The sequence below is a fragment of the Mesitornis unicolor genome, unplaced genomic scaffold (genome assembly GCF_000695765.1).
Source record: "Mesitornis unicolor isolate BGI_N332 unplaced genomic scaffold, ASM69576v1 scaffold8037, whole genome shotgun sequence".
NCBI classification, from domain to species: Eukaryota; Metazoa; Chordata; class Aves; order Mesitornithiformes; family Mesitornithidae; genus Mesitornis; species Mesitornis unicolor.
The window spans coordinates 44,964-69,849 of record NW_010194396.1 but is presented as its reverse complement, the minus strand read 5'-3'; the positions used below and the strand labels follow the sequence as shown (position 1 = coordinate 69,849).

Below are 24,886 nucleotides of genomic sequence, written 5' to 3'. Positions count from 1 at the left end.
AGTGCAGAGTTAATTAGCAGTGGCAATCAACCAAAGATGTGACTTCAAGCAGGTGTAAAAGGAACGTCAGCAGTTGTCTCAGGTGAGATCAGAGGAGAGGTGTTAACCTGAGACCAACTACACCAGTGTAAAGAGATGCAGTAGCAGCTGTTCTAAACCCCACACAACCCCATCTTTCAGCCCTGGTTGTGATAGGGCCAGAACAATTGTGTCGTGATCCTGGATAACAGATTCTGCCTTTGTAATGAGTTTGGAAGTAACTAAAATAGATACTCAGTAACCTGTGTGGTTTACCATTAATGTTGATATCTAAATGATGGTAAGAGAATCTTAGTGTGAATGTAGCTATAATAATTGAAAAGGGCCTTTACAGCCAATTGAGTTATATCCTGCCACTTCAAGTTGCTTCTTAAGGCACATGCTTTAATCATACAGAAATATTTACAGAATCCCATTTGAATGGTTGCTTGGGCCATAGTCTTTTACCACATTTAACAGAGAGGTTTAAGAACATGGTTTAGTATTTTATTTTGTTGGTATTGTGCATTATTCCAATGAAGGGTGAAATCCAGGCCTTGGAAGCCTCAGTGACAAAGCTTTCTTTCCCTGCAGCAAGTTGAGGATAATTACCCAGAGCACTGAGCAGAGATCTGAACTGTTGAATGCAGGGTACAACATACGTCCTGCAGTACTGTGGGTCTGGAGCTAAAGGAAGACAGGTACTTCTCTCGTGTTAGGAGAAATGTCTTGTGTACTTTCCTCACTTTAAACTACATCCTTATAATTCTGTGTAAATCAGATTGATTTCTGATTGAAAATGATAGCAAAATAGACTAACATAACTGGTTAATAGCATAACTAATTCATAGAGATTGTTCTGATCATGAACATTTAAAAAGCTCTCCTGGAAGATATCTGCTACCATTTGATATATTATGTGTTCATCTTTAAATGCATTTGCAAGTGCTTCTGTGACTCAGTAACACCGTTTTCTGGCTCTGACCCTAAATGTAATTGTCTAAGATGTTTCTGTCTGCTGTCGGCATTATAGAAAATGTCAGATGGAGCGATCTTCAAAAATTTAAGTTGCTCAGGTTTTCTGTGTGTTTTAAGAATAACTGTGCCCTAAGGTTGGAGGCTGTGAAATAATCTGGACGCTGCCTTTTGTGACATGCAAAAGATATGTACAGTGGTACTATACTGTTACCAAGGGCTTTTTGCACATAGCTGTGTTTCACTATGACCCACAGCATAAGCAGCCACGGTGAAGTAAAGCAGATAGCACTGAAGTGGTTCCAGCCATTTCTATATTCACTGACTATCCTCTTTGATGTCTGTGGGATTTCTGCCATTAATTTCAGCAGTAGAACGATGTACAAGCCTTGGTTAAGTTTAAAGTAAAAATATGCTAAAATTAGAGTTAACCTTTATCATAAGTAATCATCAAAAGGCTCTTGTTTAACAGAAATTACCTTCTAAATAAAGGAGAAGCAGGTGTCTAAATTCAGACAAGAGCTTAAAACACACGCATAAAGCATGTGACAAAATCCTGTTGGCAGAAGGCAACCACATATTTAGGAACTTTGGTGGCAAGGGTTGGATGGAAACATTTGCAGAATACAAGCCATGGTCTCAGACCTCGAAATTTACAATTCCAGAGGAGTGTTCTTCACCTTAAGGGAGCTGTGTAGGAGTATTTTTAGGATCATGCAGCAGTCTTTCCAGTTGTGGCCTTACAGGCACAATTTGAAGATCTTTCTTAAAACACATGATAAGCAGGTATAGAAATCTCACAGTACCTGGCAGCCTGTGTGAGTGAGAGACAGAGAGGAAAAGAAAGAAAACGTATTCTTGTAGACAGAAACCAGCATTTTCTCCACTGATCTGCTTAGTGGTAATACTGAAAGAAGGAAAGGTCTAAAAACATCTCTAGTCACAAGCTCTTCTTAACTTTCTGGAGTGGTCACTGAAGCTGATATCAGACTTACCTTGTCATGAATTTTTTACTGTTCTTAATGGAATGGTAAGTGGTGAAATTGTCTCAGATTTGTAGACCTAGCAGGCTAATCAGTGCAGAAGTAACTGTGGTTAAATAAAGGAGCTGCCTCCTAACTCAAAAGACATTTGAGCTGTCTGTGCCTTTAGTTAGCCATTAATATTGGTACAATGCTTGAAGATCTTCAGGTGACCCATATTACATGGTGAAAATATAAAACATAATATCAGCTGAAATATGTTGCATTTTCTGACAGTAATGACAACTTTTAGCCCTGCAGTCAGACTGCAGTTATTATTTCCTCAGAATTTAATTTGTTTATTGCTCTCCTGAGATGACATTGAAATAATAAAAGTGAATGTTTGATGGATAATTCTCTTTTCACTGTTAAGGAAAATTCTGCTATATTAGGGCCTGATTAATTCATTAGAGTTAATGAAAATGTAGTTTTGGCTAACGTACAAGGCCTGAACACATTGAGTATTCATTAAGGTCCTGTAGATTGCTTTAATTTTGTTTAATATGATTTCCCCAACGCTGTATTAATGCTTCCTTCCTTCTCCATAATAATTTATCACAAACATTTTATGTGTCAGAACCACTATAGCATTAGCGTATAATTTTGAAATGAAGATTTTTTTGATCTGCAGATACTGAAACATCTTCTTAAAAAGCTCCAACAAACACAGTACAAGACAGTCATCTAGGTTTTTGCAATATTACTACCCAATAACTGACTTCTCAAGAGTTCAATTTTTTTCTAAAAGAGTACATAAGAGCAACTATCATGTTGGAAGTATAGTGTTCTCAGTGATTAAAGCCATCCAGATTTTTTTTAAAAGGCAGTTTGGATATCTGTTAATTTTAATGACAGCATTTAAATATCATAGAATCATAGAATAGTTTGGGTTGGAAGAGACCTTAAAGATCATCTGGTCTGACCCCCCTGCTGTGGGCAGGGACTTCTCCCATTAAATCAGGTTACTCAAAGCTCCGTCCAACCTGGCCTTGAACGCTTCCAGGAACGGGGCATCCACAGCTTCCCTGGGCATCCTGTGCCAGTGTCTCATCACCCTCACAGTAGAGAATTTCTTCCTAATATCTAGTCTAAATCTACCCTCTTCCAGTTTAAAACCATTTCACCTCATTCTATCGCTACCTGCCCTTGTAAAAAGTCCCTCCTCAGCTTTCCTGTATGACCCCTTCAGGAACTGGAAGACCGCAATAAGGTCCTTCTCTTCTCCAAATGTTAATATAATTAAAGGGCACCAAATCTCTGTTCTGGCTCTCTGTGTGCAGACCTTCAAATCTCATACTGACAAAGAGGGGAACGCGGGGCTCCTGACTCCCACCCTGGTGCAGGTAGGTCCTTGTCTTGCTCCTCTGTACCTCAGTGCCATGGGGTGCCATTTGCCAAGTACAGCTGCTGTGCTGGATATGTAAGGAACACAGGAATGGGCCCTGCACCTGCAGTTTGGCACTAAGAAAAGGCATTTATTCCCCAGCTGCAAACTGGCACCACAGACCTTTCCTGAGACCTCCATCCTACTCTGGAGATCTGAGGCATAGGGTCCCCTCCTTTGGAAAACAAAATGTTAGTATTCTGCGTTCCAGGATAATTTGATCTGGCAAAATTGGCTTCATCCAATACAAGTGGGATACCAGAATTGTTCTGACTTGAATTCATTCAGACAGACGACTATTTTTACTTCCTGTGAGTGGAACAATAGCGCCATCAGGTGGGCAGGAAGGTGGGTGAGTCCTTGGAGAATTTTGAATGTATTGCAATTTTAGTAATCTAGATTATCTTGGATGCAGTTGATCTTATATTAAAATTGACTGCTTAATTAGTGCTAGGTTATGCCACTTAATCAGTGTATGAAACATAATCAGTTCCATAAAGAATGACATAAAAATGTATGGAGCATTAAATACACCTCTTGTTTAAATATCAGTGCTACCAGTTACCATAACCAGGTTTTACAACTTGACATTTTATTAATTCTGGGTTCTTTACAACAGGTGCTAGCAATGTATGCAAATATTGAAAATTAAATGGCCTACAAAGATGCTTTTAATTTCTCCTTCTCTTCATATTTTTGGTAGAATCTTTAATGCCCAAAATTCAGATCTCAAGTCAGTCTCCCAGTGGCATAAACATTTCTGCTTAGAACATTGGAGAACATGGTTCAAGTAGTGCTTGCAGTACTTCAAATGTTTTCCAGCAATATGAAATAATTTGCAAACAATTGTTCATGACCTTCCAGGGTACAAATTGTATAAATAAATAGTAAGTTTGCAATAGGAAAGATTGTTTATGGCACAGATATCTTGGTCTTTATCTTGACTGCTTGTTAAGATTTGACCAGAGCTTGAAATTCTGAAAAAGAAATAAAAGAATAATAAAATGGGACTACATTTTATAATCACATAGTCAAAAAAGTACTTTCTTCATTTTTAGAGTTAATGCGGGAAACTAATGCTACTTCCTCTGATAACCATTCCTTAAAGGTAGCACATTGTATACTTATAATAATAGACATGTAAGACAAAGAAAGCGTTGCATTTAAGTGTCACATTTTGCTATAGTTCAATAGTAAAAAGCAGTGAAAATATATACTGAAATTTTATAAATATATCAGTTTAGGTTCCAGACCTGAAAAAATCTCGTAGATTAAAAAAGGGACTGATCACCTGTAGCCAAGGGCAGAATATGGACCAGCTTCTTTGTTAGATTCTCTCTACAATACAGAGCAGATCTGAGCACCTCAGAATCAGATCCATATCCAGTATGTATGGAGCAGGGCAGCTGCCTAGAGCTCATCATTAGAAGTCTCAATGGCAGATATTACTCCATTCAATAAAGGAAATCTTACCATCCACTCCAATTTTACCGTCTCCATCACTGTCACCTGCTGCCAGAAATGCTTTGGTCTCAGCATCAGTCAAAGCTCTGGCGCTGGTTGAGAAATTCTGCAGGAAAAGTCTGTTAAAGGTGAGAGGACAGAAGGGTGAGACACACTCAGTGCTGGAAGCATTTACAGTTTGTTACTGGTAATAGCTGTAAAATTCCAAGCCTGATTAAATTTGTGAGACTATTTTGAAAGCTGTTCGTAAATAATTTTGAATTAAATGGCAAAAGTTCCTCCAACATCAGTGACTATAGGAGTAAGAAAGGAAGAGAATGTTGCATCACAACGTGTAAAAATCCTTGATGACGCTTTGGTTTCATTGGATTAAAAAGGCAAAATTAAAACTGACTCTGTAGTGGCAGGATTCATCTTCCTTCCTGTGTTACCTTCCTTCTTTTCTCCTAAGATGTAGACTCTTAAGACTGGCAGGATTTTTTCTACCCTTACTTTTTAACTTCAAAGTCAGATGAATATGATCTGGAAGATAGAGTTCATGTGATAGAAAGAAAGAGGAGAGAAAAATAGCCCTTTGAATTCAGTCTGGTAAAATATCGTGTGATAATAAAAAGCAAATTCTAGCAAAATTCTGCTATTTTTATCTTTACAGTCTGTCAGTTATCCCTACATGAAACAAGTATTTTCAGTGCTAGCAGAGTGTTTTCTCATTGTCATCCAGCCTTCCCTTCATTATTTGTCTTGCCCCTCCTTCAGCACCAGCATGCACACATGCACGCGCGCGCGCACACACACACACGCACACACACACACACACTTGTCTCTCATCCAGAGACACAGAAGGAAAGGGAGTATTTCTGATCTTATCCAGCATTTTTAGACTATAAAACAAAAGACATTGGTAACTAATTTTTTCATTTACTTACCTCAGTTCATCTTCCTCAATAAAGCCACTCCTGTCCTGGTCAAGAATTCCAAAGACTTTGGCAAGCTGGTCTTTGGACTTGGAGTTGAGACCCACTTTGACAAAAAAGGTTTTGTAGTCAAATGAATCAGCAGCTGAAATAAGCAGGAAGAGATTAAGAAAAGTAGGTAGAGAACTGGAACAACAAAAAAATATAGCTTTTTGGTCCAAAAGCAGCAAACTGTTCTGCAGTACAGTGAGGGTCATTACAAACTCCAATCCACAATCTTTGATTTTCCTGATTTTATTTCAGATTAATGGCATTTTTCCATCAATGATCTCTCAAACCTAGGAAGATAAATATTGACTGTGGTCTTCATCATGCAAGAACATACATTTGTAAATAGATATTTCACTCAAACATAAATCCACAGAACTTGATGATAAAAATTGTGCTTATATTGAAATCAGCAGGAGTTTTGTTATTGCTCTCTGAAAAAACCAGGATTTCAGCCTCTGGATTTTTTCACACTTAAAATTGCTACAATGCACGAGTGATGATGGGTGCTTGGACCTTGGCTGGCAAAGATTAAAACTTGCATCTATTCCATTACCTTGCCTCCTTTTTCTCTTTTTGATAAAACAATTAAAGCTGCAATTAGCAAACAAACATAACAAGAACATGTATCCTGGAGAGGAAATCAACATTACACTGTCTACTTCATCCTTTCAGCCTTCTCTTTTTCCCCTGGAATTTGGATGTAGGAGTAGTGAGGACAAAGGAATTTGATAGATAAACTGAAAAGCCAGATTTAAAACGTAAATGTTACCTTTACAGCACTCTAGGCCGGCAGCAATTTCAGCTTCTGTCAGGATACCAGCAAGAGCCATGTCAAAGCTACTGTAAAATGAAAAATAATATTGGGTAGAGTTCATATCGATCTTGCTCTGTCAGCCTTTGATGCTGCCCCTACAAGGACCAGGTTTGATTTGTGGAGCAGTCGAAACCTAGGGAAAAACCCTAGGGTCCCAAGGAAAACCAGGGAGCTGTCCTGCAGGAGCCACTGTTCCCTCCTTTAGTTCAGATGCAGGTAGTGCAGCTGCCCTGTTATCAGTCTTCAGGTGCACAAGCTGAGGACAAAACCAGATGTATTTCTAGAACTGCATAGCATTTGGGGATCTCTGGTTATTTCCGTGCATTTTTGTGTGGATTATTGTGATGTCTTCAAAAGCTCCGGAGGAAGGATTGAACTCACCTTGCCACTTAGTTTTTCTCAAGCCAAGAACAGAAAAAACTGTAAGGCAGAAGATCTGCAGAGTCCTCTTGACTTAACTCTTTTTCAGATGACAGAGATAATGACTTATATAGGCCTTAGTTAAATCCTCTTGACCTTTTACAGAAGTCCTGGAGCCACGTGATGGCTCAGATACCCCAGGGGATAAGTTACTGTGGCTGACAAGACCTGCTAGCTAATCAAATTGATATTTATATCCCAAAGGAATGTGCATGGTGTTTTAGACAATATATAAGGTTTAGTGCCATACAAAGTAAATTCTCTCAGCATGCACCTATTTTTTTTCCGAGTGATTTTTGATCTGTGAATGAAAAAACATACTTTTTATTACTTAATGATAGCTACAGGTGGACATCTTCAAGATAGACTTTAACCTTGAGTGGCCTGATCCTCATGGGAGTTATCAATGAAACATTACTCCTGCAATTGCCCTGATAGTCTTCAAATAAGGTTGATACTGATACATTTGTATAAATTATAGTATTGTATTAATACTGTTACATATGTAACAGATGTATCTGACATACAAGTAGAATCTCACAGATAAAACTCTTAATTTTAAATCACCCCAAAGTGTTTTTAATGAGCTGATATATAATTTCTGGTAACCTAATTACTAAAATATGTACTTTAGACTATAAAAATCTAATACTGAAGACATTTGCTCAGTTTTAATTCCTTGCATGGTGCACATTTTAAGTTACCATAATAAGTGTGTCCATTTATAGAATGAAGGCTATCAGTTCAGCAGCACAGAGGAGTATGCATTAATTAATGGTAAGGAGGGAAACCAAGCAGTGAAATATGTGATATTCTGTTTCTTCTTTCTGTAATGAAAAAGTAAACTTCTGTAAGGATTCAAACAGTAGCTAAGCTCAAGTTGCAGCTTTTCTCATACTGGTTATTAGTAGGATCCTTCACTCAGCTATCTCAGGAAATCTGTTGGAACTTAATGGCCTTGAGCATGGCTTAAATTGACCAATGGTGTAAAAAGCCATTGGGAGAATATTTCACACCCTCACATCCATAAATGTGCATGGATTATCATTGTAGATTTAAACAATATTTGAGTAATGCCATTATATTTAATATAAAGCCTAACACTTGGTCAGTATAACGTAAATCTGCTGTCTTTCAAAATTTATGTCTGTGAAAATACAGACAAAACCTCATCTTGCACATCTTAGTTTCCCTTGATCATTTCTTCAAGAGAAAAATGTTTGGGAGAAGTGCTAACTATATTATTCTAAAGCCATGCTGTGTTGTAAATTAAACATGGTGATAGCAGTTTTCTGGACTATATAAGATCATCTGAGCCAGTTACTTTCAGATGCTTTTTATCCTAAACTGTTGGCTGTGTAAACTGAATGATCCAGTGTTTCCACCTGAGAATCTAGCTTTGCCTTTGTTTCGGGTTTCTAGGAAATAATTGAGAGGGTCAGAGAGGATCTAATGATTGTGTTGGAATCACTAAACATTCATTAAATGGTCGTTGTGAGAAGACCACATTGAGATTACAAAGCATTTCTCGGTAAAAGTGTTTGAAGTATTTCTGTGGTCAACCAGAGCGTGCCTGTAGATGGCACCAGAGACAGTCGAGTCCAGCCCTGAAATCCCTCCGGGATTACTTGGGGTGAGAGACCAAGGAACTGAGAATGAGGGCAGGTTAACAGGTGACCGTTCGTGAGCAAGGAAGTGGAGAGGAAGGAACAGATGTTTACAAGAAAAAAAGTCTAGTCTACCAAATAACTCGAAAAACTGGAATAGAAACAGACTAAATTGAAACCTCAGAAATAATTCCAGTGGACTTTCCTTTAATGATGAATGATTAGGAACAACAGATTATTTTACCTGTCTAACAAAACCAGCTTTTACTGTGTCTATTTTTATGCTGGCTAAATATTACAGTCTGTCAGGCAGCTCATTGCAAATATAAGATCAGATTCTTGTGGAAGCCCTTTGAGTCAAGTATTTGCATATTCTACTTTGTGGTAAGTTCCCCTTTGAACTTAAGGTCAATAATATATTTGTAACTGCAGGGGAGGCATTGTCCAGGGGTACCTTCTTTTCACATTGTAACCAATGCAGTGATCTGATTTTGTCTGTAGCTTGATATACAAAACTTCTGATTTTCTTGTTTTCATAAGTGTAAGGCACGCTGATAAGCAAATCAAAAGTTACGGAACAGCCATATCCCAGCTCTAGTTTGCTCTAGGCCTTCGGTACTGAAAGTGTACCAGAAAATCCATACCAATGCAGTGGTATCTTTCTGTGCTTGGAAGCAAAAGTAATGTGGAAATTAAGTTTCATAAGATGTGAACATTTTAAACTAGTTCATGTTCCACAGCATCCTCTTACTAAAATGTTTTAAAATATATGAACAATTGAGCATGAAAGTGTTAGGTACATGTCTGTTCAGGGATTCAATTAAGATGTATCTATTTCAGTAACCCACTCCAGGAAATGAATCCAGCCTTGGCCCCCTCCACCCACACTGTTTGTGTGAAGAACTCCAGGTGCCTCTGATGCTGCTGCACTCATGATTTTCCACATGGGCTGGCTGCTAACTCAAAGAAGAAACTTTACCAGTCTGTGTGTGCAGTGAATGTTCTGACACTCCCTTGCCCTTTCTGTCCTCTCTTATTCCTCGTTAGAAGATGAATGTGAGATTTCGAGCACTTGGAGAGCTGAAATTGAATCTGAAGTTTACAAATGGCTCTACATTGGGATTTCCAAAGGAACATGAAGTTAGGAGGCACCCCAGCTTCTACTAAATACCAGGAGATTTTATCTTATGCATAATTCTGTTCCTTTATCAGGACACCTCAAAATTTCAGAGGGATTCAGTGGCTAGAACACAAAGGTAGGTTTGGGATTTTGAGGTCAACATCCTGACCCTCTATATCCTTTTTCTAAGAGCTTGTGTAGGACAATCAATTTCTATGTGCTTAGGTCCCACTTAAAGAGATCATCGTTTGTCTTTATTTCACAGGAAGTATTGGGAGGATTAGAGACTAAACTGGTCATATCAAGGGCTAAATGAAAGGACTGAGGTGTGTCTGAGAACTCGCAGTCTTCGGGCTCAGTGGAATTCAGATCTGCCACTCACATTTTTTGTTGCTCTTTAATGGTCTTAAATGAAGGTAAAACATAAACAACATTTCCTTAATCTTGGGGATTATGAAGCAGTATTGTACTGACTATTATACTGAGTAGGATGGTTTTACTCTAAACCTGAGAACACGTTATCAGTGTGATAATACAGGGTAGCGTTAGATCCTTTCTGATTTGATGTAGCATAAACAATTTCTAACAGAATTTTGGTTTTTAATTGTGTACTCAGGAGTGTTTTATTTGTGTACCTCATAAAAGCTTGATGCTAAGGATTAAATTCTCACTCATTACATTGCCCGGAGATGATGTTTTAAATTCTCACTCATTACATTGCCCGGAGATGTTGTAGAATCTCCGTCCTTGAAGATACACAAACTCAGCTTAGACTGATGTGCCCTGAGTTGTCCCTCTGAGGAGGTGACCAGAGACCTCCAGAGACCTTTCCAGCATGAATTACTCTGTGATTCTGTACCTTAATTGTGGTAACATTGGGATATCAACATTTGTCTCTTTGCTACTTCAGATGGCATCCATGTAAACATCCTGCAATCAAAGGTTTTCTCCAGCACAATCACATTGTCAAGTTCAGAGAATGGTCCTTGCTATTTGTTATGGTTTAAGGGTTAACAGCCTGAAAGGGAAGGACAGGTGGTGTCTGTAGGACCCTGGGGGGTCAGAGATCAGTACTGTTCGCTCCCCTTTCCGGCCACAGTCTATGAAAAACTGAGGAGGCCCGAGGTTTTCGGGGCTTTTCCTGGCTTCCTGGGCTGCTTCCTGTCTCACCTCAGGACAGCTGGGCCTACCTCCACGTGCTCGGCAGCATCCACCACCATCCCCAGCACCACTGCGGTCCCTGGTGACGAGTCACGGGAGTCACAGTGGTTACAGCAGCCATGAGGCACTGCTTGGACACTGCCACTCAGGACTACTGGGATGGGGTTTTGTATATAGTTAAATATCCTTTGTCCCTTATTAATTCCCTTTTCCTTTCCCCTGTTGTTTTTCCTTGAACTTGTTACAGTCTTAACTTCCAACCTTGTGCGAAGCATCTTTTTCTCTATTCCCTTTTTTTTTAATCCTCCCTTGGGAGGGTAGGGGACAATAGAGAGAAAATCCTGCTCTCTGAGCCTTAAATGGAGACACTATTCCCTAAGAAAACTGAAGGCTGCCACTGGCTGAACTTAACTTCACTGAAAGGAACTTTCCAATAAAACTTTACATTTTTAGAATTCGTTTCTTCTAGGTGGAAGATATTCCCTTCTAGTTTGGTTTAGATGTAAAAATGTGGATCATGGTGCCAACAGAGCAGACTTAACAGGGACTAGGTGTTGTTTTTGCTGAACAATCTATGGGCTTTTTTTTGAAATTGGGGACTTTTTGGTGTTTTATTCTAATTCCTTCTAATTGGCTGGATGGTTTTAATAAGATTTAAAACTTATCTTCTTGTCAGAAGTGACATTTTAAGAACAGATTTTCTCATAACCAAAATTATCTTTAAGTTTTACATAAAAGTTGCAACATACACAAAATTGCCCGATTCTCAGGAGTGCTTAATTCCCCCTTGTGGCAACAGAAGGCAGTAGTGTGCAGTTGTTTAGCATCTCTGAAATACAGGATAGGCCACTGTAGTCTTGCATTTCTTGGATTCCACATGAGACTTTCAGATGTGCAAGGAATGCAGCATCAGGTCTGCTACCGTGGCACTGTGTGAGCCATCTGCTTGTGAACTAGTGACATGATATTTTAGTGATTAGCAGTGTGAAGAGCTAATATATATATTACATCTGTATATTGCTGCAGATCTGGATTGCTCTGGATTTTTTTTCTTCAGCAGATAGGAAGATTAATAAGGTAAAAGGAACCAACAGAGTCTCATAATTATGCAAAATATTTCAGTGCTGCAATTAGCAGCAGCTGTAATTTAAGCCCAGATTTAACATCAAAGGCTGTGAGGATAGAATTAGGATTTCTATTCATTATAATTCTGCCACGGCTACAGTGAGTCTGACTGCTAGAATTCCTCTTTTGCATTAGCCATCTTAAATCTGCCAAGCAGTTCTTTTACATGCCTGGGTATGAGTGAGCTGTACTTGCCTCACATAATCATCTCCCAGTTCATGGAAATGCCAACATTGAATGTTACATAAAAGTTCCAGAAGGCTTTGTTTCTGCTCTTCTTCGAAACAGCTGCCAAATTATGTTATAATTATCATCCAGTTTCAGCAGTGAGTATTAAAACAACAGTCTACTTGTGAGCTGGAACCACATTGTGGTAGATGGGATGGGAGATAACTGAATGTTGGTGGGGAAATTTCCAACCCACTCAGCCAGAAAAGCACAACATCTATTGAGGTCTTCATTGACCATGAACATTATTTACTTTGTTCATTAATGAAGACAATGCTATAACTAGCTCTGAATCCTGTAAGACACTTATCAAAGGAAAGACTAGTTCTTAGTAATTTTCAGACTTAAGAAAATTGTTAATATTGTGGATTATATAGATGATTATTCATTATAATAAACGAAAGAATGAGCAATGGCCATTGTTTAGTAACGTAAAAGAGCTTTAAGGTAATCAAACAGCAAGACTGGCTGTTATTTCACCTGTAGGAAACACAGAAATTCACACATGTGGCAAAGTAATATTGTTCTGTAGATATTAAGATAATAAGCAACATGTTCATGATTCACAGAAAACCCTCCAGGCCTGTGGCCCACGTTGTCAGGGGACAGTGACTTGTGACAGTGACAGAGGTGTAATTAGACCCTTCTCCTCTATTTCACAGCCGCCTTAGGTATCATGAAAGATAAATCTTCTTAAGGGAGAGTTACATTTTAGGCCATAAACACTCTGACAATACATGCTGTAGCCCGGTACTTCATTTTGTAAAATTATCCACAAACTTATGCCATGCTTTGAGCTATGTGTCAATTCCTCTTAATTTTTTTTTCTCATAATCTCAGGTTTGGGACTTAATATAAATTATTTTTAGCTATCTTGTTATCATTGCTTTTCCTCAAGGATCAGAGAATTAAGCAGAAATAAAACCCAATGAAATCAGTACGGTTAAGCCTTTAAAAGATATCATATTGTTTAAGATCATCAAAACTGTATCCGGTGAGTCAGCATGGTCAAGTAAGAGGATGGAAAACCTAAACAAAGTTTAAAAAGCAGCTTTTTCCCCCCAAGTTGTTTTTGTTTTTTTTTAAATGTTTTTTTCTCTCCTCTTCCAGCCACAATTTCACCATTATGAGTGGTTGAAAATCACAAAGTGCCTTCTTTACAATGGAAATGTAACAATACCACGTGACCAAAACAAGTGTACGTTGCAAGATTTCTCATTAATACCATGTGTGAACTTGGTGTAAGGGGAATTGTTAATGCCTGAAACAATATAAAAATGTACAAACACATGCTGAGTGTGAAGTGCTTGTTGGACGAGGTAATTGGAGAGTCAGTCCAAGGTTGCCTTTGGTCTAATGCTGTTTATGCCTTCACCAGAGATTGGAATTCTGTGAAGGAAGAAAATGGGTATAAAACTGGATGAAAGTGCTTTTTAACATCTTCAGAAAAGATAGATAAAAATGACTTAAACTCCTAGCCATGGAGGGCTCCCAAAGTCATGGTAACGCTGCACAAGCTGCTGCTAAACTGAGATTCTGGGGATGTAACAGATTTTTCACTCTTTAAAAAGAGTAGGTGCAGAGAGGAGGAGTTAGTCTGTAAATTCGTATTTGTGGGAAATCCTGAGTTAAAGGTAAACTGTCTTTAACCCCATTACACACTCTGATAACAGCCGAGGAAGCAGAGAGTGAATTAGGTCGAGCCTGTAGCTTTCTAGATGAGAGATTTTTTTGTTTTGTTTTGTAATTCCAAAAGGAAAATATCAGCAGTGATGCAATTTCAGAATGAGAGATTCAGTGGTTAAGGGCTAAGATCTGCATCATATAATGCCCTATTTGGGGCTCATAAACAGAAGCTGCAAAAGCTGCTGCTAAAGCAAATTCCTTCAACAGTGTATCTCTCTCTCCTCCCAAACTCTGGCTAAGATTAGGACGTGTGGCTGTTGGAGTTATTGCCACCTGTCCTAGTTCAGCTGAGACAGCCCTGTTTTCAGTGACTTCATCTCTAATATATGATGCATAATGCCCTGTTTTCCTTTGCTGCAATTTCTAAAAGAAATACTCTGAACAGTCCACACCATCCCTGTGAGGTTTTCATTAGGAACTTGATTTTGTTTCTCGTAGGACTGCCCAGTGAAATTTGTACTTATCAGATAATTCCTCAGCAGAAAATTCCTTGCTGCATTGCAGCAGTTCTAGCCTTGAAAAACAGTATCAGTCTTATTTTACATTACTGAATTAACCACTCAGTAATACTGGCCAACATTAGATAGTGGCAGATGAAGAAATAAGTTTATATAGGGGGAAGCGTGTTTAAAAATGAAGGTGTCTTATGGCCAGAAGTGCAGAGCATCCACTGCCAAAATGGAAATTCAAAGGATGAGTAGATGCTTAGGATGTATTCAAAATCTGGCACACTGAGCTTATGGATCAAACACACAGCAGAATTAACCCCAAAGCTGTTGTTATTGAGTGGAAGAACAGGCTCTACATTGGGCCTAAATATGCTGTTCCCAAATGGGTATAAAGCTATGAAAATAAAGCAGTATTCACTAGTATAAAAATTGTGGCAGAAAGTACCAGGCCAAAGTACTTGGATGTATTCTTCATCCCACAGTTTAAATACAGCCCTAAATGCATGCATTTTAAAACATGAATATGATGAGGTTTCCAAAGTCTTACCTTCCACTCCAATTTTGCCATCACCATCAGTGTCACCTGCAGCCAGAAAAGCCTTGGTCTCCGCAGAGGTGAGGGCTCTGGCACTCGAAGAGAAATTCTTCAGAAACAGCCTGAAATAGAACAGAGAAGTGTGCTGTGCTGGAGTCTTGTTTTCTAAAATGTCCTTGGCATGCTGGTATTTCTGGATTTCTTAAACCCATGCCAAAAACCCCAACGTAATGCCAGCTTTTATTATGTGAGGAAATCCACACAGATTGAAGGAATGACAGGGAATTGTGTTTTATTTTTAAAATAACGGCAAGTTTCTTCTAGGACACCAAGCAAGTTCAAAGCTTTACATTGCTTAAATAAATACTTACTGAAGCTCATCTTCTTCGATGAAACCACTCTTGTCCTGATCAAGGATTCCAAAAACTTTCTTTATCTGGTCAGGAGTTTTGCTGGATAAACCAACCGTGGAGAAGAAAGACTTGTAATTGAAGGAATCATCAGCTGGAAGAAACAGGAGTTGTTTAAATATTTTCTACTATATGTATTTCTTGAGAATATGTATGTCTTTTCTTTCTTTTCTGCTCCTCTTTCTCTTGTTCCCTGATGTAGCAAAAAAGAAGATGCAGTGGATAATTCCCCTTCTTAATCGCTCTGTGCCTGTGGTCATGTATCCTTTCACCAAGTTTGAAGTTTTCTGCTACAATGCATATTCTACTAAATCAGAATTTATGCAATGTGTCACATGCAATTAGTAATAAATATTTAGAGGGTGCTATTGTGGTTACAGACCAACTACTACAATTCTTACTTCATTTTCATTTATTCCTTACTTTGGTGAAGAATTTGGTAGAAAAATAAGTAATTCACAGTATTAAACCAACTCTTTGAGCATTTGGAAAATTGCACTGATCTTGCTGAGGAGCTCTGAAGAGAAGGGAGACTGGTAATTGCTTTGCAAGTGACACTTTGATTCTGCAAGCTGAGGCTTTTTTGACATCTTGAAGGAAAAGGCTAACTATTTAAATGTAAGTCTCTAACACGTTTAAAAATTGTCAGAGTTTAGAGTTAAGTGAGCCCTAACTGAAACTGTTGTCCTTTAATTGCTGCTCTGTGTTTTGGGGAATGTTACCCACTGAATAACCACTTGTGAGACTTCATGAATTCGAGGGGCTATACTGTAATGTAGCTAGAAAGAGATCTCACAGGAAAGGAATCTAAAGGGAAAATGATAGGCATGTCATCTTAAGACATAAAAATGATATGCATCTTCTGGCTGCAGAGAGACCATTCCTTACCCTGGCAGCTGGAGAGAGCAGATTCAATATCTTTCGCAGAAAGGATGTCAGTGATGGCCATTGCTGAACTGTAAAAGAAATTAAATGTGAGCTACTTAGTCATTAAAATGACTTCTCTACCTCTTTCATGGCTCTGTTTGAAGTTGCTGCTGTGACAGTATATGATAGGGGAGACATTATTCATCTAATTGTAAGCACAGCGTACTGTAACAGATGTCTGCAGCAGGTGCTTCCACTTAAACTGGGTAATGAGGGAGGAATTCTGCATGCGGGAGTGGGGGCTTTGGGAAGATCTGATGCCTCCACTGCACCGGGAGAGCCAATCAAAGGTGTCTGCCACCAGCAAACTTCATGACTTCTGTGTGGGTTTTCCTGGAGGTGGATTATTACTCAATTAAAATCAGCATATATTTACTGCATACATAAAAGATAAGGCCCCTGGAACTATATCTGGAATAAATGTAATTGGAAATAAAAAATATCTAGTATTATTATCAATAAATATGGTGAGCTTTTCAATGAATGAAAATAATAGTGTAGAATAATAATATTTTTACTCATTTCAAGGAAATCTAAATTTGGAGCATAAGTTCCTCCACTGTTTAGTTGCAACAATAAATGTAACTAAACTATAAATTTGGCTTGCTGGGCTGCTGCATCATTAAAAGAATACATTTCATGTTATCTTTATAAAAAAGTTTTCTCGATTATGTTGTCATTGTTTTTTTTCAATTCCACATAGGTGGTGATAAACCACATTTTCATCCAGATTTTGGCATTTCAGTATATTGATGTGCTTAGAACAGAGGTATTGAGACTTAATATTCATTCCTGATAGAGTGGAAGAAGTGTTTTCTTCTGATACACCAGCATTTGATAAAAGATACTCTTTGTCCCATTCAGCCACCAACAGCTGCAGTAGTTAGCCAACGTAATATATATGTCGCTTAAGAGAGTGATACAAGGCCTGAATTTCAAGCCAGTTTTTTAGTATGAACATAGCATTGATGCATTTACAGTTTGATAAACTCCACACACCACTGCAGACTGGTTACAATTTAAAACTTGCGACATTACTGTGAGGTAGCTTCATGTTAATGAAGGAAGGGGAACTAAGGCATAGCAAAGTTATTCTTGAAAGCCACAAGAGAACAGAAATGTCTTTTCATGATTCTCTGACTGATCTGCAGCAAACCATCCTTCCTATCTAAGCTTGGAAAGCAGCTTTCATGAGAAGGAAACCAGTGCTGGTAACCATTCATAGTCTGTGCCCCAAATATGAAACGGCTGTCTCCGTACCTGTTGGTTTGCAGCAGAGGAAATTTTCAGTCATTTCAGTCCCTTTCTGAATATCTTAGAATGTGTAAGGAGCCAATGGGACAAATTCACACTGATGGCAATGAGTACTTCTCTAGCCAAGGCTGATGAGTTACTTTTGTTCTGCTAGCAATTACTTTGTCCCAGTGGCTTCTTGTGCAAAGTACTTCCCAATCTTAGCATCAAGTGAGATAATTTGGAGCTCTGCCATTCACCTAATTCTCACTGCTGACAGGATTAAAAATGGGGAAGAGTTGAAGGAAAACCTAAAAATTGCAGCATGGTCTCATTTTTTTACAAGGGGCTTCATCCCTGTCTTTTCCCATCCAATGATCTGAATGCTGATTCTCTTCTCTGTTAGCTTGTAAAAGATACGACATGCTGGAAGCGGATAGAAGAACAGATATTTTAATTCCATAGGCACTTTCCATTTAGGGAGCACTTTGCTTTTGTGTATCTTTTTCTGAAAGCAGAGGATCTGATCAGCTTACCTTTGTGGTCTTGACTGGATAAGGAAGCAGTCTGGTTGGGAGGAACGTACTTGCTGTGTGTCTCCACCAGAGCTGAGCTTGCATATATATACTTTAAGTTGTATACCATATACAGATTTTAGATTTCAGCGTCACGAAGGGGGAATGGTGTCAAATGAACTTGCCTAACTAATCATCTTGCACTATTTTTATCTCAAGAGAATACATATGATATTTGCAAACGAAACAAGATAAGTGGCTAGATAGGCGAAAAGGACAGAGTCATATTAAATTTCTTCTGATTTAAGCAGAAAATACCAACTTCTCTGTATGATGTAGGGCAGAAAATAAAAGACTCTCTGATATGCTTGATCTGAGGAGTCAGATGAAATGAAGCACTACTAACTTCTGAAGATATGCCTTTAATGAATGTTTAAATGTGATAACTTGTTATCTGTAGACAGTGCGTGTGATAGAGTTTCATCATTAGAGCACTAAAAAAAAAATTTAACATGTCCTGTTCAAAAACTGTTTGTGTAGCAAACCATTTAGGGAAAATAATAGTCCTGTTTTCCCCCAGAATGTCTGGTCTGTTGTTGTTTTGAAGAAAAAAAAACAACCCACACAGTGAATTTGTTGCTACAGGAGGTAAAATAATATTATGTCAATCTGTGGGAACAGTTGGTTGGGGGAGGGTATTTTGTCTGGTATGTTTCCAGAGAAAATCTGAGAATTCTGCAAGGTTCTGCCATTCTGTTTAGTCGCGGCTGTATGAAGCAAAGGGGTTGTGATCCTACCAGCTGTCTCTGAGACAAAAGCGCCTGAGCCCTACATCTTTGCTTTGAGAATAGAGAGAAAAATGTTGATAGCAGCGTCACTGCAGGGAACAGCATGTGAGGAGTGTCTTTGCAGTTTTGTAGCCTACCTTCCAATCTCTTTTAGAGAAGCGATTATTTTGTTTAATTTTTGGCCAGCGCTGTTTCCAAGCGTTCCTTTGTGCTAGTTACCTTTTTTTTAAAAATAGCATAGAAACAATTTGATCACCTCAGGTTTTTTTCCTGAACATCGTAGCCTAACTGGGTGAGGCGGCTGTCACCTTGACTCTCACCTGTGGCTTGAGACAGCGGAGCAGTGAAAGACAACTCATGGATGGCAGCCCAAGATGGCATCACAGCCAGGAGTGAGGGATGGCAAGGGATGACGGTGCAGTCGCCATCACAGCTTGAGGTGGTGGCACAGGAAGAGGTGACAGTGCAGAGAGTGTTTTAATGTCAGAGAGTATCAAGACATCTTTTTTTCAGAAGTATTTCCCTCTAAGGTGGAAGGCAAACCTAGCCAGGCACTGAAGCCAACAATTACTAAATCCTAGTGTGAGGCTGAAAAAGCAGCAGGTGGGGCACCTCAGAGACCTCAGTGCATCCAGCACTGACAGCAGCGGGTGGAAAAACAACAAAAGACTATTGCAAAAGATACTGTGTGTGGAGGGGGTGTTTTTTCACTTACTGCATATAAACATAAGAAAAATGATCGTTACAAGGCTTTTTAATTTTTACTAATTCTGCGTGTCTGTCCTCCAAGAAAAAGTTTCAGACACAGATCATTCTTATGAGGGGAAGAGACATTTGTTAAGAGTGGCTGTGGAAGATTTCAGCTTTCCCAGTTTTCTGAACGGGTTGTTGACCAGCTGACGCTGAAAAATTTCAAGAAGAATTTGGTGGATAGATATTTAATACTGGCTCTTGTTGCCACGGGTGACATCTGGTAGAAGGCATACAAATATCACATTCCCCCTCAAACTCTTCTAAGAAATTACTTTTATTCTGCATGGGAGAAAACTTCCTCTCCCTTGTGCCACACACCACCCCTTTCTCCCCCTCAAATTCGAAAAATTGCCTACATAGTGGCAACAACTGATGTGAAGTAAGGGCGTTCAACATAAAAACTGATGGCATGATATGACCTAATGAAGCTAAGTTAAGAGGAAGACCAAATTCTGCTGAAACTCTTGGACTGCAGGAGTCTACATGGGAATTTGGGCTCTGGTGTCTATGTCAGAGAATGCATTTGATTTTAGATGCAATGGCTTCTCATTTTGCCCAGAGCTAATTCCACATATGTTAACCCCTCGCCCCCACTCTTCCCTTTAAAAATAGCATTGATTGCTGTTATTTCCCTTAATGCCTGTGGACTGTTGCCACTGGTTTGAACTTCTGTATGTGAACTGCATAAAGATGCAGTCTTGAACAGTGTGCTTTGTTTTCTAAAAGGCTTCAGTGAGATGATTCCTTTTGTTCTCTGAAATTGCAAGGATAATGCATGGACATCAGATGATTTATGGCTGTAGTCTGTTGAGCTGCATTCAAACTCCAGCAAATTTTGGAGTCACTTTTGCAGTGAGATTGGAGGCACTAGAGGTCCAGAACACGTGCGCTGCCTGGCAGGATGAAATGCACGTGGATCGTGTAACTCTATTTACAACCATTTTATTTTCAAGCCCTACATTAGAGATTGCAAGAACATCTATCTGGTCATTTCTGCTTTCTTAACCAAATACTGTTAGGAACTTTCCAGCTGCCATCTGACTTGGCAGGGAGAGGAACTGGGGAAGTATTGAAAAGTAGGGAGAAGATACCCCTTTCAGATTGTCAGGTTACCACTAAAAGCAGTTTTAAAGCCTGGGACTTAAACATTTCACTTTGCCTGAGTCTCACTGCCTTCAAGAGGACTCTGTAATGGAATGCTCCTCTCTTGTTTTATTCTTCCCATTTTTGATCTTAACTCTTCTAATACCTGAAGTTACCTTCCTCACGTCAAAAAGCTGTATTTTAGGTCATCATAATTTCTGTGCTTGTTCTAGAATACATTCTTGTCATTCTTCCTTGAGTGCTGATGTGAGTCATGTGTGCAGCAGAATAACAAAAATACACTGAACAGTTGTGAATGCCTACTTTAATTTAAATAAGTGTTATTTGCTGCCTTTGTGTATGACTGAGATCGATTTCCCTGAATGTTTGTGGTAGGGATATCCAAAGTCACCAGTCAAGGAATAGAAATCACCTCATATAATGTGTTTAACCTATTGTTAAATGACATGTGAATAGTGAAAGTGGAATATTCATTCAGCTTTAAATTTGCTTTGGAATATATGAGATGAAAGATATTGTATGAATGTAATTTAGTGTAACTGTATTATGCATCATGCTCCTGTCATTTGAGGAACTTAACTCTTGGAGTGATCTGGAAATATCTGTGAGTAATTTTAGGTTACTTAATCTAATACCTGTAGACACCTTGTAACTACCCCCCAGTAAAAATGCTGAAAGAAAAATGCTGAAACAGTTGCTATGCGATGTGGAAGGTGTACATGGGAGATATACCAAATAAGACCTGTTTTATTTTTGCAAACTTGAATGAATCACACAAACTAAGTAATTTATTTTTCACCAGCTATCATTTTATGTCAAGTGGCTTCAGCCTCTGAGGTAGATTTTCAGAGATTCAAAGAATTTACAATGTAACTTTTCAACTTCAAGAGCCCTTTAAAGTGCTAATTCACAAGATTTCTTCAGTCATATTTTTCTAACATGTGTAAAGCATAACTTTTAAACCCATTGGATTGTTTACATAAATCAGACCATTTCTGAAATTTGCAAGAGTTTCAGTTCTGATTGCAAAATTTGAAAAGAATTTAAAAGGAGTACCGTCCAGATGTAAAATCTATGTGATTTCTCATGCTGTAGCTTGAGATTTTTGTTTCTGAATCAAAACTTTGCAGTTCACTTCCATTTCCGTTTCTTTCTGAAAATGTTCATGCATTGATGCAGAAAGAAAATGTCATCTTTTTTTTTTTTAAGAAGAAAAATCACATAGAATGATTTCTGAAATGATAAATTCCTGGCTCTGTTAAATCTCATGCTGCCCAGGGCAGTGGTGCAGTCATCATCCCTGGGGGTATTTAAAAGACAGGGAGATGTGGCACTGAGGGACATGGTTTAGTGGTGGACTTGGCAGTACAGGGTTAACAGTTGGACTTGATGATCTTAAAGTTCTTTTCCAACCTAAACAATTCTATGATTCTGTGATAAATTAACAAAATACTTGAACTCCCAGATGACTCTATCCATAGTTTTAAAATTATATGCAGCAAGTGTGAGAAACCCTATAAAATAAATAACTTTTCTGCTTTAATTCTGAATGAAAAAGCTTACTATTTTTGGCAGTTTCCTGATAAAATTGCCAATGAAAAGCTCTGTCTAGGATAATCATGTTTGTTGAATAGACAATAAAATCAGTTCTGTCAAGCATACATGCACCATATTCTGTTCTTGAGCTATGTTCTGCAACTCCCATCTGATAACATCCCTGAAGAGGGTCCTTGTTAAGGGAATTGTAACATTAGTGTGTGTTTACACTGCATATCCCGGTGCAGTCCTGCTCCATGACTGTGGTTTATAAGCACTATAAATAATCATCAGATGCAGCAGGCTTTCAAATATAGATGTGTTTGACATTAACTCAGATGTTTTTGAGCCTGTCTGTATATCCTTGCATAGCCCTTATCACACTATTATGTGTAAACAGTGTATCCCACTATAAACAGAAACAACTCCTTGCAGTTACATAATTGCAGGAGTGGGAAATAAGAATTGGGTCATTACTTGTGCATATACTAATCTAGTACTGATATTGCTGAATAAAGCAGTGCCTTCAATTTTTCTGGCAGAGTTGCTTGCTAGGGATATATTTATTTCAAGAATGTATGGGTTTCAAAAAACCCAAATGCTAACTGACATAAAATGGACTCTAAAAGGTGTTTTTCCTATGCACAAAGCCCAGACCGAGTCTGATTTATAGGTGTTCAGCGAGGTGTGACTTAACTCCCTGCTCCTCCACTTGCTCAGATCAGGAATTGGTCAAAACTTGTCACAGCTCCAGCCCAGCCTGTGTGCTTGGGTTTCTTTTCTATGGAAACTGGAGCGTAATAAGAGGCTGATGTGTGTTTGGGTATTGTCCAAATGTGGAGTTCATGTCTCTAGGGCATGCATCCGGACGCAAGAACTCAGAAGCATTCCTTCGTCCCTTGTTAGACAGTGCCAACAAACGGCAAAGCTCTGACAATAATTACAATGAGGACTATAGAGAAGTAAGCTGAATTAATATGGAAATTGGTACTAGATACATAATGGCATCGGATATGAAAGCATTAAGTCTTTACAAACAAGAATTCATTGAGCATTTGAGAGCTAAGCCTGGTTTAATCAAATGCTGCATCAATAAAGTGATTCCACTGTTCAAATATTTAAAGGATCAGTGAGATGAAGAGACAGAAGCGGGCATTGTCCTTGCTATACAGTGCTGTGTTTGTGCTGTAGCTCCTAGGTAATGCCAGTGTTCAGATAGTCCAGTGATTTCAGGCTTTGTTGAATAGTATGGAACACCACAGACAGAAAATGTGAGTCCACATTATTCTGTTATGGACAAACCGTGTTATGTTCACTATGGATCCTATTAGCAAGTTGCTGCAGTCAGGTGTAAGGTATTGTATTCTAGTGAAAAATTCACATAATAGTCTTTCCTTGAATTGTAATGGCCTCCATATAAGATGGATTATAGCACTGATTGCACTTTACTAAAAGGATACATTTTAAAAGGATTTTTTTAATCTGGAAACTTCCGGAGGAAAAGCCAAGGTGAATCTCTAGGGCAAGAGGCCTCTCTCATTCCTAACAGAAATTAAAATCCAGCTGTGACTGTTCAGCTGTTATAGCAGAAAATGTCCTTGAACTGTTCAGAAGTAGACAATGAGCTCTTGCTCCCACAAGATGAGGCTGCCAGCGGGAAATGGGGACATGCTTGACTGCATCTATTATTCTTTGAGACAACTCACATAGTGGCATTGTAATACACAGACAACAAACAGGCAAACAAAACTCTTGAGATTCTTGGGGCAATCTTACAATTTTTGAAGGACTTACTATTTTTTAACTTTAGCAACCTCAAAATTTGAAAATCCAGAAGGTAAGAGCAGAAGGTATCTTGCTGTTTCCTGAATTCTCCATATTGGCTTGTCCTTTGCTGAGCAGAGGTGGATGGAAGCAGGTGTTAAACAGAATATATACCTAAGTGCTTTGCTGAATTTGAAAAATAAGACCATTTTGCAATGCGTTGTATGTCCTACACAATGCTGAGCTGGACTGTATAAGCTATAGTTCTGGGCAAAAATCGGCACTTAAAATCTTTCCTGGACTGTTAATTACTCCTGCGCACAATGTGATGTTACTGAAATTTGATTATCGTATGAAATGTGAATCCTTTGCATATCAGTGCTCCACAGCTCTTCTCTCAGAATAACATGGTAAAGTAATTTCAGAATACCAAATCCCAGCTATTTCCTGAAAGTTGCAGCTATATAAAACTTTACTTAACAGAAATGTTGAAAAATGCATGTTAATCAGTGGAGAAGATCTTCCCCATCACATAACCTTATAATTGATGGTTTCATCAACAGCAGAGACAGTCGTTTAAATTATGAATGCTTCTGGTTATGAATGATGGAATTTTTTGGCATAGGAATTAAAGTGAGTGCATTATTAGAACTAGTAGAAGAATTCAAGTCATGCTTTGGAGAAAAGTACAAAGTTGGACATGGCTTAATGTTCATGAATATTTGGGTTACTAAGTATATTTATCTATTAAATATGTACATATTATGAAACAGATAGAGAAGCGTCCGTTGAATAATGTTTGAAAGTTGTTCTGTGCCTTGTTGAAGTTGGTATATAAGCCCACCACTCTTAAATTAAAATATCTATAAGAAGTTACATCAGT

At 38.5% G+C, this 24,886-nt stretch overlaps 2 protein-coding genes across 2 annotated transcripts; both read right to left on the bottom strand.

Moving 5' to 3' along the window:
- Positions 1-4,350: 4,350 nt before the first annotated feature.
- Positions 4,351-6,703, bottom strand: LOC104543223 (parvalbumin beta-like). Its single transcript, XM_010187778.1, has 4 exons — positions 6,598-6,703; positions 5,790-5,922; positions 4,873-4,982; positions 4,351-4,376 (listed from the first exon to the last, which is right to left on the bottom strand). Exons 1-4 carry the CDS (start codon positions 6,701-6,703, stop codon positions 4,351-4,353), a joined length of 375 nt encoding a protein of 124 aa, XP_010186080.1.
- A 6,689-nt stretch (positions 6,704-13,392) lies between these two features.
- On the bottom strand, positions 13,393-18,151 carry LOC104543222 (parvalbumin, thymic). Its single transcript, XM_010187776.1, has 5 exons — positions 18,080-18,151; positions 16,272-16,339; positions 15,345-15,477; positions 14,986-15,095; positions 13,393-13,692 (listed from the first exon to the last, which is right to left on the bottom strand). Exons 2-5 carry the CDS (start codon positions 16,330-16,332, stop codon positions 13,667-13,669), a joined length of 330 nt encoding a protein of 109 aa, XP_010186078.1. The 5' UTR covers positions 16,333-16,339; positions 18,080-18,151; the 3' UTR covers positions 13,393-13,666.
- Between the last annotated feature and the right edge of the window lie 6,735 nt (positions 18,152-24,886).

Bases quoted from the DNA above. Each gene is read 5' to 3' on its own strand.
- LOC104543223 (XM_010187778.1), bottom strand. From the start codon at position 6,703: ATGAACTCTACCCAATATTATTTTTCATTTTACAGTAGCTTTGACATG. The intron at 4,983-5,789 runs GTAAGTAAATGA...CACCTTTAACAG, and splicing joins ATTGAGGAAGATGAACTGAG to ACTTTTCCTGCAGAATTTCT. The intron at 4,377-4,872 runs GTAAGATTTCCT...TTTCTTTTTCAG, and splicing joins CGGTAAAATTGGAGTGGATG to AATTTCAAGCTCTGGTCAAA.
- LOC104543222 (XM_010187776.1), bottom strand. From the start codon at position 16,332: ATGGCCATCACTGACATCCTTTCTGCGAAAGATATTGAATCTGCTCTC. The intron at 15,478-16,271 runs GTAAGGAATGGT...TGTTTCTTCCAG, and splicing joins TGCTCTCTCCAGCTGCCAGG to CTGATGATTCCTTCAATTAC. The intron at 15,096-15,344 runs GTAAGTATTTAT...GTTCTATTTCAG, and splicing joins ATCGAAGAAGATGAGCTTCA to GCTGTTTCTGAAGAATTTCT.